At 44.2% G+C, this 13155-nt stretch overlaps 1 protein-coding gene across 1 annotated transcript; it reads right to left on the bottom strand.

Annotated features, from left to right (window-relative positions):
- Window positions 1-336: 336 nt before the first annotated feature.
- Window positions 337-8665, bottom strand: LOC129588819 (uncharacterized). The gene is made up of 4 exons (XM_055483206.1): window positions 8536-8665; window positions 2664-2815; window positions 1318-1649; window positions 337-1159 (listed from the first exon to the last, which is right to left on the bottom strand). The coding sequence occupies exons 1-4, from the start codon at window positions 8663-8665 to the stop codon at window positions 1030-1032; spliced, it is 744 nt and encodes a 247-aa protein (XP_055339181.1). The 3' UTR covers window positions 337-1029.
- Between the last annotated feature and the right edge of the window lie 4490 nt (window positions 8666-13155).

Here is a 13155-nt window from a genome sequence, read left to right as displayed (position 1 = left end):
CGCAGATTTGGATAGCGCGCTCCAGAAACATTGCGACGACAGTGCGTTGAGAGTCTTACAGAATCTCCAGTGACCATTAGCTCCCACTTTGCTTCGCTAACTTGCAGACAAACAGCATTGCGCTGTGTATGACGCTTCGGACATAGAATCTATGAGTGCGCAGCCATATCGGTTTTCTAAATTCCAGTTTTACATGTTGTAGGCCCATATGCCAAGTCCACCCGTAATCATATCTCAGAGTTACGCAGACTAAAATTTACGATCAGACCAAACCAAAAAAGTTAGCATTTTTTCGCATACAGTACTGTACTGACATCCTGCACTCGGAGAAAGTTTTAGCTGTGCAGCCACGCGTACGTTGTACGACTGCGTTCACTGCTCACATACACGGCTTGCAACTGCATGCAGACTGCTGGCTATTGGCTGAACGCAATCGGCTTTAAATCCACCTGTCTACAGTACCGTGCTGCTCATACTGTACAAAATTTCTCCAAGTGCAGGGTGTCACTACAGTACTTAAAACTGCTCATAGAACCTTTAAAAATAAATTCGATAATAAATATTTCAAAGCAAACCAAGAACGTCACAAAATTATCCGCCTACTTGAGTCCACAACATGTAACGTTGAATTAATTTTGGATGTGCATCAATGACGGCACCCATACATATTGCGGCCATTCCGTATTATCAGGAAACGCTAAGGTAACAGCTGATCGTTTTTTTTTGCATTTCGCATCAGGCGCAAATTCGGCATTCAACAAAGAACTGTTTTGTTTTGTAACTGGAATTCCTACACTGGTATCAGCGCTCGAACATCATTCGGGACAGCCCACACATCCGGGAGACCGACACTCCCCATTCTAGAATGCACGTTATCAAGCATGGTGCTGATGCTATTCCAACCGATAGAAACTCCGTGGACTTTGTATGTGACTAGCCGAAGAGGTACGCCGTCCGATGTTTCCGCTGGTGAGTACCGTCCAGTAGTCTGTATTCGTATGATTAAGCCCGAATTGTCTGCCTCTAGCTTCAGGACGTGTGCGAACTGAGGTAGTATTTGCATCGAAAGATGCGCTCAGTTTCACGTCTGCTGTTGGTTGTAATGACGATAACATCCTCGATAGCCGGTGTTCTGGGGAGGTCGTGGTTGGACGGCGTTCTAAAAGAAAAGGAGCGAAACAAAACAAGCAAGCGAAGCAAGCAAAACAAGTAAGCGAAGCAAGTAATTGGTAATTCGGTACGCCGGCGTAAAAGCACGTATGCAGAAAACTGAAAAAATGTGATTGTAATCGCGGTAAGTGCAGGTTTATTGTTTACCCGCCGGACACTGCTACGTCGCTGACTTGAGAATCTGAAACGGCGAGGTGCTGGTAGTTCTGCAGGACTAAACTGTGCGCGGACTCGGAATTGCAGTTTGAGCCTACGTCGCAGTTCCGTACAGTGCCGCTCACCCGTGTCTGCTTCGGCCCGAAGGGTCCATAGAAGCCGAATGAGCGGCTCTGGTTGAAAAGCTCTCCGTTGCTGGTGTTCACAATCACCAGCCGGCCCGCTTCGTCGCAGTACTCTGAAGGAGCGCCTGGGTTTGGGATTAGGCTGCAGGATACACCGCCGCAGCCACGCCATACCTGCGGCACGGAGCCAATTTCTACCTATGGAAGAGAATTACGTTCCAGTTAATACACTGATCAATTATCTTTCACATTAATATTTGAAAATTACAGCGTTTCAAGGCGAAGTACTTCCGGTATTGTTTCTCTGAATCCGTGGAACAATAACATAACATGAATAACATCGCTGGCGATGTTATGCCACAGATCCACAAAACAGTGTGCATACTAATCGTTTGATCAAACCATTATTGCGCGCGCAGATTGGTGCGACGAAAAAAACCCAACACCATTCGGCTGCGACTGTCCGAATTTCGAATTCGACATGTGTACGTGCCATACAGTCAGCACAGTTTTAGCACAGGTTAAGCAGTGTCAAAATATACGAGTACATACAACATATCGACCGGAAACCGTCTTCATGCGCAACTTTGTTACTGAGCTATGGAATGCTCAATATTTGAAATGTACAAAAACAGCACAAGCATTTTGTTATTAAACAAAAACCGGAATAGTACTGATTGATATATTTTTGGAACCGATGGTATGAAAAACATTAACATACATATTACAGGGTAAACGTAAAAGCGGATCGTAAGTGTAGTGTACACGTACGCATGCGTGCGATGATAATGCGTTACTTAAATATTTTTATTATTGATTTGATTTTGTGTAAACCTACTTGTATCAATGTCTCGGGATTTGCCTCCAGATGTAAAAATATTATCTGATTATGCTAGAATGGTTTACTGTGTTTCTGCAAATGATAGAATTCCAAATTTGTCTGATTTTTGATCCGGAAAATTTGCTCTGGCAAGTACTCGCAAAACATAAGAAACACGATCAAATAAAAAAAGCATAAGAAACATATGCAAACGCCAACAACATAAAAAAATGTAGAATACATAAGAAAACATAAGAAAACATCTGCGATTAAAAATGTTCCGATTATTGCTAAAAATTGAATTTATTTGTAAGATAGTTAGTGCAATCAAACTTATCCGATTTTGTATCGCTTGAACGCTAATGACCACATTTTAAAGAAAATCACCTCACGCTGACGTATGTATAGCAATATCCGGCGTCACATAACGCCTGCTGCACTTTTTCATCGTCGAACCGTTTACCGCAAGATTCGGTAACCTGACTATAGCACTGTAAGCAGACGGTGGGTGGCTGCGCACTGGTGTGTGGCTGGGCAATGCCCGCTGTAATCCAGTTTATTAAAGCACGACTCTCTGTTCGAACAGATCCCGCCTCCAAACCTTTCTGATTGGCCAGAACTAGCCTTACCTTCTGATTGGCCAGAACCGGTCGTACGGCTTTTAGGCCTGCACAGCCTTTTTACCTTCGTTGCTATCAGGCAAAAGTCTTTACTTAGCTTTCGAAACCTTAGTACCTGTACGAATTTTTACCCGATTAACCAGATCTGCTGGATCTTACCTTCAGCCTAAGGCCTTAGTAACGTTTCGAAACCTTAGTGTCTGTACGAACTTTTACTTGATTTGCCAGAACCACCAGATCAGCCAAAACTGCCAGATAAACCAGAACTGCCAGATCAGCCAAAACTACTAGATCCACCAGATCACACAGAACTACCAAATAAGCCAGATGAACCAAAATTAGCAGGCCAGCCAGACCTACCTGATGAACTAGAAGAACCAGGTCTACCAGATCAGCCAAAAATACCAAATCTGCGTATCAGCCTCAATTAAAGATCAAATAGAATTACCTGCCCCTCCGGATCAGACTGCACTACCAATTCGTCCAGAACCATCCAGAGGTGCCGTGCCAAACTCACTAACATTATTTCAGAAGTTCGTTCTTTAGAAAGCTTTGTGAAACTATGAAGCTCTGAAAAACTTTATGAAACATTCTCGCACCATAGCGCAGTCAATAGGCTTGCGTGCGGTACCATGGAATAGCTGTACTCTTTTGAGCGTGTGCCGAACCGCTCTAGCCTTTTGCAACCGGAAGGTGTGTGTGCCGGATGAACCATTTCATCCTTCAAAAGTTACGCACCGAAGGCCCCGCGTGCGATACCCGCCTTATAAAGCCTTTGATCATCGAATGCCGCGCATGCGGTAACGGCCTTAATAAGCCTTTGGTTACCGAAGGTCTTTTAGGCCTTTGGCCAGTGAAAGTTCCTTAGGCCTTTGGTCACCGAATCCTATGCGTGCGGTACCCGCTTTATAATTATAATTCCTTTAGTAACCGAAGCCGCGTAGCCGCTTTATAATTATAATTCCTTTAGTAACCGACCTTTCAAGCCTTTGGTCACTGAAGGCCTTTTAGGCTTTTGGTTACCGAGGGTCTTTTAAGCCTATGGTTACCGAATGTCACGCGTGCATGCAGCCTTTGGGCTTTTAGGCTTAGATTAAGTACTGAGGGCTTTTTAAGCCTTTGGTCACCGAAGGCCACGCATGCGGTAACCGCCTTATCTAGCCGTTGATCACCCAAGGCATCTTAAGTCTTTGGTAACCGAAGGACTTCTAAGCCTTTGATCACGGAGGCCTTTTAAGCCTTTAGTCACTGAAGGCCTTTTAGGCTTTGCTTACCGAGGGTCTTTTAAACCTGTTAGTCAGCGAGTGCTTTTTAAGCTTTTGGTAACTAATGTATTTTAGGCGATTGATTACCGAGGGTTCTTTTAAGCCTTTAGTCACCGAAGGCCATGCATGCGGTAAGCATATTAATTAGCCTTTCGTCACCGATGACCTTATAAGACTTTGGTCAACGAAGACCACGCGTGCGGTGCCCACCCTTTTGATCCTTTGGTCACCGAAGTCTACGCGTGCGGTTCCCGCCCTTTGAGCCTTTGGCCACCGAAGGCTACGCGTGCGGTACCCGCCCTTTGAGCCTTTGCTCACCGAAGGCTATTCGTGCGGTGGCCACCCTTTTGAACCTTTGGTCACCGAAGGCTACGCGTGCCGTACCCGCCCTTTTGAACTTTGGTTACCAAAGGCATTTTATAGCTTTGGTAACCGAAGGCCTTTTAAGCCTTTGGTCACCGAATGTTTTTTAAGCCTTTGGTCAGTGAAGGCCTTTTAAACCTTTGGCCACCGAAGGACCGAAGGCCTTTTAAGCCTTTGGTCACCGAAGGACCGAAACCCTTTTAAGCCTTTGGTCACCGAAGGCCTTTTAAGCCATTGCCACCGAAGGCCTTTTAAGCCTTTGGTCACCGAATGTTTTTTTTAGCCTTTGGTCACCGAAGGACCGAAGGCCTTTTAAGCCTTTGGTCACCGAAGGCCGCGCGTGCGGTACACACACTTTTAAGCCGTTTGAAACCGTGGGCCGCGACAGCGCGGCGCGTAAGCGCCGCGCGTCCTGCTTGTCATTTAATTAAAGCAGAGCTGTCTGTGCGTCACACTCCCGCCTCCAAGTCTTTCTGATTGGCCAGAACCAGCTTTATGGCTTTTTGGCTGGTACAGCCTTTAAACCTCCTGCCTTTATGCTGAGGTCCTATGCTTCAGAAACCTTAGTACGGTAACCTCCACTTACTTAGCCAAATCTACCAAATCTGCCAGAACTATTAGATGAGCTAGAGCTTCCTAATGTGCCTGATCGGCCCGAACTACCAGGTCAGCCAAAATTACCAAATCAGCCAGAACTATCAGATTAGCCAGAACTATTAGCCCAACCAGAACTACCAAATCTGCCGGATCAGCCTGAACTAACAGATCAGCCAGAGCTACTCAAGGTGCGTGTGCGGGATCCACCTTCTTAGCGTTTTGCAACCCGAAGGTGAGTGTGCCGAATGAACTCTTTTCGTCTTTTGCAACCAGAAGGTACGTGTCCCGGATGAACCCCTTTGGTCTTCTGCAACCAGATAGCACGTGCGCCGGATGAACCCTTTTAGCCTTTTGCACCGGAAGGTGCGTGTGTCAGATGAACCCTTTAGCTTTTTGTGGAAGGTGCGTGTGCCGGATGAACCCTTTTAGCCTTCAAAAGTTACGCACCGAAAGGCCACGCGTGCGGTACTCGCCTTATTAAGCCTTTGGTCACCGAAGGCCGTTTAAGCCTGTGGTCACCCAAGGCCTTTCAAGCCTATGGTAACCTTTGAAGCTTTTGGTCATTGAAGGCCACGCATGTGGTACCCACACTTTTGAGCCGATTGAAGCCGTGGCCGCGTCCTGCTTGTCTTCATTATATTAAAGCAGAGCTGTCTCTGCGTCACACTCCCGCCTCCAAATCTTCCTGATTGGCCAGAACCCGCCTTACGGCTTTTGAGCCTTTTCAGCTTTTGAGACCTATTGCTTTAATCGTTTGTCCTTACTAAGCTTTTGAAACATTTGGAACGTAGCAAACTTTTACTTAATTAGCTGTATCCGCCAGAACAGCCAGAACTACCAGATCAGCCTGGAATAACGGATCATCCAGATCTCACAGATCAGCCAGGACGGCAAGATCAGGCAGAACTACCAAATCAGCCAGAACTGGCAAATCAGTCTAAAACTAACAGATCAGCCTGAACTACCGAATCATCCAGAACCCTCCAAAACCTAAGCACCTGTAAGAGATTGCCTGGATAGCCAGAACAGCCAGATCTTCCCTTTAGCATTTGTACTAAGCTTTCGAGTTCTTAGTACCCGTACATTGTTCAGTCCAAATGTTCAAATCATCCAGATTCTACCTTGAGTTTTAGTGCTTACTATGCTTTCGTAACCTTAAGAATCCACCTTCTAGCTTTTTATAACTGGAGGCCACGTAAGTCAGTCACTACTTAGTAATTGACTTACGTCTTTGAAACCAAAAGGTGCGTGCGCGGGATCCACTGTTTAGCCTTTTGCAACCGGCAGCTGCGTGCGCGGTACAAGCCATTTAAAGCCTTTGGTAACTGAAGGCCACGCGTGCGGTGCCCACTTTTTTTGGTCCCCGAAGGTTTTTTAAGCCTTTGTTCACCGAAGGCTTTGGTCACCGAAGGCCACGCGTGCGGTACCCGCACTTTTAAGCCGTTTGAAACTGTGAGCCGCGTTAGCGCGGCGCGTAAGCGCCGCGCGTCCTGCTTGTGATAATTAAAAGACGGTTACAACTGATGCTTGTAGACAAGCGTGTGCAGCTTGTGCAGCCGCTGCACAAATATAATTATGTACTTATTGTGTGTTGCAACTCTGCTGGTGTACAGAGTACAGTGTGCACCAAACATGGCAATACCATGCTAACCATGGGTAGACTGGGCATTGTACCGTTGATTGAAGGCTTTATGTGCAAATATGCTCGAAAGCCGACTAAATCAGTCCCGCGAAAGTATGCTGCAACAGTACGAGTACTTAAAGTATATTACAAAATGCCGCTTGTTATCTTTTGCTTTGCAAACTGCCGTAATGTGGAAAGATTTCACATTTCACATGCTTAAACATTTTCTGGGGTTAATTATTGAATTCCCGTTTTTGGCAGTCACTTTGTCGGCCACCCAGCGCCTGAGCTGTTAGAGCACATTGCACTCTTCCCCATGCCGAAGTGGGTGCAACGAATGAGTTACACAAGTAAATCCAGAGACCGCCTCATTTATAGTTAGGTTATCATGCTATTTTAGACAAACGTTTCGACCATCCAACCGCTGCGTTGAAGGGCCGTTGGAAGTGAGTCATTGCTGACAGCTTATATGTAGCTCATGGCGTAGTTGATAGCTGACAGTCGACCGGGTCCGGAGCTCAGCGGGGGTAGTACAATGGAATTCAAAAACGTGTTACAAAACCCACCCACCCACAAAACGCGCGCAACCAGGAACTTACCTGTACTCAAACACCCAAATTCCGTGCTGGCCATCGGCCTGCTGATATTATCATTTGCAACTTGCACATTTCCTAACGAAAACTGTCCAGCGATATCTCAAACGAAAGAGAAAAAATTATAAGAATTTTGATATCAAACATAATGTATTTTATGGGATCCAAGAGAAAATCGAGGCACTTAAAGTTTCTCGTATACAAAGCATACTTTTTCTGCGTGAAAACTGAAACTCAATCGTGGATTCAAATTCTATGGTTTGTCTACAAGAAACTTTGAGTGCCTCGATTTTCTTTTTGATCCCATAAAAAACAGCTTTTTTGGTATCAAAATTCTTGTAATTGTTTTTTTCTTTCGTTTGAGATACCGGTGGATGGTTTCCAGTTTCCACGTTCGGAACTATGCGCCACGCAAGTGTTTGAATTCAGCATGAGTCTGTGCTCAGTTGCACGTTTGCAGTTTATTGGTCATTTTATTGGTCATTTGGTCTTGACTAATAAACTGTCGGTCGCGGACCGAATGTATCACCTTTTTTAAGTCCACTGTACTAACAATGTTACTGTTACTGGTAGTGGCATTGTCTTATGGTACTGGTACTGTTAGTGGTAGCAAGAACGGTACTGCTACTGGTAATGGTACTGGTTCTGGTGGTGGTACTATGTTATGGTACTGAACTGTTAGTGGTAGCAAATATGGCACTGTTAGAGGTAATGGTGCTTTTTAATGGTACTGGTAGCAATTATAATGCTAATGCCGGTACTCTTTTCGGCACCCGTAACGACGGGTACACTGATTTTGGCGGTCTTTTTATGGACTATCCAGAGATTCTGCTAATCGCTCCCTACCGGTGCGCGAATGTTATAGGAGTAGGTTTACAAGTAGCTTTAACTATAGAGTTTTGTGCATCTAACCGCTGCGCTGAATTGTGGTTGCCACTGTTAAAATTATCGCTTACCGCTTGAGCAGAGTCAGTTAGAGAAAGATACTTATTATCAGTGTATTTGTGATTTATATGCGAAAAGCCGTCCACTGTTTGTTGTCTATCCGATTGCGCAATACTGGCAAAAATTTTTTGCTTACTCTGGAGTCTGCATACATGTAGTTTCAGTACTTTTTGGTTTGTTCGACGAGACAATCGTACTTCGTAGTACCCACTTAACGTAACATATTTACGCAGGCTTCTAGAACTTATTTCACTTACCTCGAGGAGCGGCTAGGCAGACGAAAACGGAAGTAAAAGAAAAAACAAATTTGTTCATGACTCGAAAGAAACATGAAACAGGCGGCCACAGTTGTCGGTTATACCATAATTCGAAAACCGGAAATTTCATTGCACACAATTTAAAAAGAGATAGCAAACCGTTGCGCATTTTTATTGTCACACAGCCATTCGCCAGAAGCATGAATGATGTCTTATGTTCTGCCTAAGGCTGAAAAAACCGCTATCGCATGTTATTTGTAAACATTTTGCGTAAAAAAATCTCTGATCGATGACATCACCCCTGATATTTGCGGCAAATTAAAATTAAGTCCCGTGCGGCTTAGTAAGAAGCTGAAGCTATACTTATGGCAAGATGCTTATGAGTACGGCGAAACACGAAATCAGTACGACATATAATATATGCTCCGTGAGCAGTGATCACTAGTAATTGCTATATACAATTTTTTGTTTTACAGCCAAGAATTGCAAAGTCATGTTCGTTTGGCTTTAGCGTTTGCAAGCAAAGCCTTCTGGGAGTTTGACAGTGTTCAATCAACATCACTGTTTTCTGCTTTTGGAGTCATACGCTTTGCTACAAAAGTTAAGTGCAGGGCAAAAATTTCTCTTTATTGCGTATCACATTTCGCCGTCATCACCGAAATCGCACGATGCAGTGTAACGAGTTCTTGCTTACTGTACAAAAGCGGTAAAGCAGTAATCGATTACTTTTCGTTCGAGGTAATCTCGTACAAAAGAAAACATCTGGTACACATTAATGAGAACATTAATGTGTACCAGTCTATGGTTTGGCGGTCTATGGTACATAAACGGAATTGTAATTGTCAGCTGCAGTCTGCAAAAAGTTTCGCAACCGAAAACTAATAACAATTTCTACGCTAGGTCATGCAGTGCGACGATTTCCATCGGGTGTGGGCCTAGACTCCAACTCTGACTCTGATTCTGACCACTCAAACTCTGACTCTGACTACTCAAAGTCTGACTCTGACCGCTCAAAGTCTGACTCTGACTCTGAAGGTTTCCAAGGTTTCTTAATAGGTCCTTGGGTTTCTTAGGTTTCTTAGGTTTCTTAGGTTTCTTAGGTTTCTTAGGTTTCTTAGGTTTCTTAGGTTTCTTAGGTTTCTTAGGTTTCTTAGGTTTCTTAGGTTTCTTAGGTTTCTTAGGTTTCTTAGTTTTCTTAGGTTTCTTAGGTTTCTTAGGTTTCTTAGTTTTCTTTGGTTTCTTAGGTTTCTTAGGTTTCTTAGGTTTCTTAGGTTTCTTAAGTTATTCTTAGGTTATTCAGTCAGAGTCAGAGTCAGAGTTTGGACAGTCAGAGTCAGACTTTGAGTAGTCAGAGTCAGAGTTTGAGCGGTCAGAGTCTGAGTCAGAGTCAGAGCTTGAGCGCGGGCCTCGGGTGTGTTCGAGTGGGCAGCGCAGCATTGAATCGCTAGACGTTAGCAATTTGACTGTTAGCGTCAACGGGACGCTCGGTACAGCTACCAGGTAGCTGCCACTTCCAATGGGTCGGTGTGTTTCTGTGGGATATCGGTGTCAATTCTACAAGAATTGGCCAAAGCGGTGAAATACGGTGAGAGAAGACTTATTATAAGCTATTCAACAAGCAGAAGCGGTCTCACAGAAATTCTGCGATTTCGGTTTCGGAAGCGCTTGGTATTCATTTTGCGAGCTAAGATTCAGCTTGCATCCTAAAATATGTGCTTCGATGTTGAACGTTTCCCGGGACTACTTTGTTAACTAGCGTGGTAACCATATTCCACTGATGTGGCGAAACTATCGATACCGTGATGCCAAACTTCCTTATGACTGTTCAGCGTGGAATATCGGCTGCGCCGCTCGTTCCTCTTTTATGTGTTGTGACCTTATGTGTGCACCTTATTTCTAATGCGTAAAAGTTTATAACGAAATCGAGATCTCGCTCGCTTTGGTTGAACAAAACCAGAGTTCGACATTACCAAAAACAGAAGCGGCTTCAATCTGCGCTGCAACCTGTTTGGTTGCGGCGGTAGACTCTCCATCGGTCCGCCGCACCAATTTTCTATATTACAGCTTCAATGTTAATCTGAGTCGCCGCCGATCGTAATTAAGATGTTCTTTTATTTTTCTTTAATTTTTTTTTATTTCTGTTCTTAATAATCAGTAATGTGTAAAGCTACTATGCGCGCACTTGCTGTACAGCCGTTTTAATAAATTTGAATCAGGCTTTGCTGAATTAATTCTGAGTGCACGATGTAGTGCGCGATTGCATGCCCGAATGAGACGGTAATCAGTGTTTTCGGACAGTATACAGTGGAACCTCCTACTTTGAACACCCCCGAACGCTGAACACCTCTAAATCCTGAACAACTTTTTCCGTGCCGGCGCTTCTCGTAAGGTATAACATTAGGGGGGACTTCTGAACCCTGAACACCTCTGAACTCTGAACCGTGAACACTCCGCTATGTACCATAGTATGTTTTCTTGGTAAATTTGACCAGATCAAGTGTTCAAGGTGTTCACTAAGATCATTCGTAACCATTCGTCTGCAGTTTAGTATTTCTATTTGGGAAACAAATTTTTAGTTTTTAAATGAACATAAAGATAAGGAACACGTCCCGGACAAGTTGACCGCTGGTTGTTCTGATAAGAAAAAAATCTATTCTCGATAATTTTTCGGCCGACGAATATTGAAATTTAATTTTTTCGAATTGTGATGGCCGTGTTAACCTGTTGTTTTGCCCAAATCGACACAAATCATACATTATGCTTATTAGCTAGCTACATATAAATTATATAAAGCCAGGTCCCCCCTGAGAAAGTCTCCGCCCCTGGGGACAGTACCTCTGAACCATGAACACCTCTGAACCCTGAACAAGAAACTGCGTACCGGGAGTGTTCAGGGTCGGGAGGTTCCACTGTACAGTACTTCCGCCTCTGTCTCACCTCAGTGTCTGTCTGTCTCTCTGTCTGTCGCAGTGCCGCCACCTCTGTCTTTTAAGTTTCCAATGGTTCGAGTCATCGCTATCAGCTTTCATTCATAATTCGTTAGTTAACAATAGTTCGATAGCTCTGGGCTTCACAAAGAAATAAAATTAATCAAGAAAATGATAAGATACTGTTTGCGGCAGAACGTGCTGCACACCAATAAATTGATGTCTGTCGTCTAAAAACTCGGATATTATGGAACATGACGATCAGATGTTATACTATTTGATTTGCACTAGAACAGATGAACCTTGCAGTACAATCAGAGTCGCGAGAACCCCCCGAAAGAACGATTTAATTTAATTATGATCTTTCAAGACCATTTACAACCCTCAGCAAAAAGAGAGTGAGTCGTTTCTAAAGCAAACGTTTATATGTCGTATTGAGCTCTTACGATGGAAGAAACATATAAAGGTTGTATGTAAACCTCGTAATATCACTGTGGCTTTTGATGATACCTGTGAGACCGAAACCTTGCTTGCAAGTAGAACAGCTTTTAACATCAAAGAAAACGGAACATAAACTGGTAAGCTTTTATAAAAAGGCGGTTCAGGTCATCCGGTTAAGTAACAGTAAACCACGAAGTGAATTGCAGTTGTTGAGCTTTTTGTAGAAATGCAGCGAAGGGGAGATCGCAGATTTCGAAGGAGACCCACTTGAAGCAAAAAATGGCGACATCTTCTCGGAGCAACCGAGCGGCAACGAGCTTCACGGTTTGCCCTTACCGTTGGAGCTGGTGAAAGAAACCTTTCTCTCCCTGGACACCGTGGATCGTCAGCGCTGCCGACGTGTCTGCGCTCTGTGGGCTGACATTATCAGTTCTCCGGAATTGGTGAATGACATCCGCCCGTCCGACTTTGTTTCCTTTTCGCAATTTATCGTGCCGGACTGACTCACCTGGCTCTCCCGGCACATTACGTCCGCTACGCGCAGCATTTTTGTGGAAGACGATTACTGCTCTGAGGATAAACATGACCAAACCGAGAACGGCACGGTAACCTTTTCCCGTTGCGCCTGGGCGATCGCCGACATAAAAGGCATGCTGAATAGAATCGACGTTCGCATCGACTGGTTGGTCATTTATCGGCTGGATGCAAGCTTTCTTCCTTCCGCGCTAGAGTATTCTTCCTTACCGGCATGGTTCACTCGTATGGTCCAAATGCACGCCTCGATGGCATCATGTTGTGAGCGAATCATCTGTAAGGACGTTTTTATTGACTTCCACGATTACGATCCGTTTGGTGTTACTGCGTAATTCGATTTTCCGCTGGTCGTTTTTCATCTGCAAACCCCTTAATGTGGCACAGATGTAGGACGTATTTGAAGGGCATCTGTTGTCGGATCAACCAGTGGATGTCAAGCGGCTTACTAATTGGACAGCCGAGCGGATTAAAATTAATTTTGGAGAAGATTGTGAAAAGCGTGCAAAGGTAAACGATCTGCGTGGGTTAAATAGCACAGTTCCTTAAAATACGCCAGCTTGTGTTCCGAAGTATTCGTATACGGGCTTACACCTCAACAAGGTATTAGTATTTTCGTTTTTTCCTCTTGTGTCAAACATAAACGAAATTAAAAATAAAACATCTGAACATACGGCAAAAATAAAATATTAATGTACTCTGTACGTATTTAACTGATCCT

This window comes from Paramacrobiotus metropolitanus, unplaced genomic scaffold (assembly GCF_019649055.1).
Source record: "Paramacrobiotus metropolitanus isolate TYO unplaced genomic scaffold, Prichtersi_v1.0 Parri_scaffold0000031, whole genome shotgun sequence".
Classification (NCBI taxonomy): domain Eukaryota; kingdom Metazoa; phylum Tardigrada; class Eutardigrada; order Parachela; family Macrobiotidae; genus Paramacrobiotus; species Paramacrobiotus metropolitanus.
This window is presented reverse-complemented; position numbering and strand designations above follow the sequence as displayed.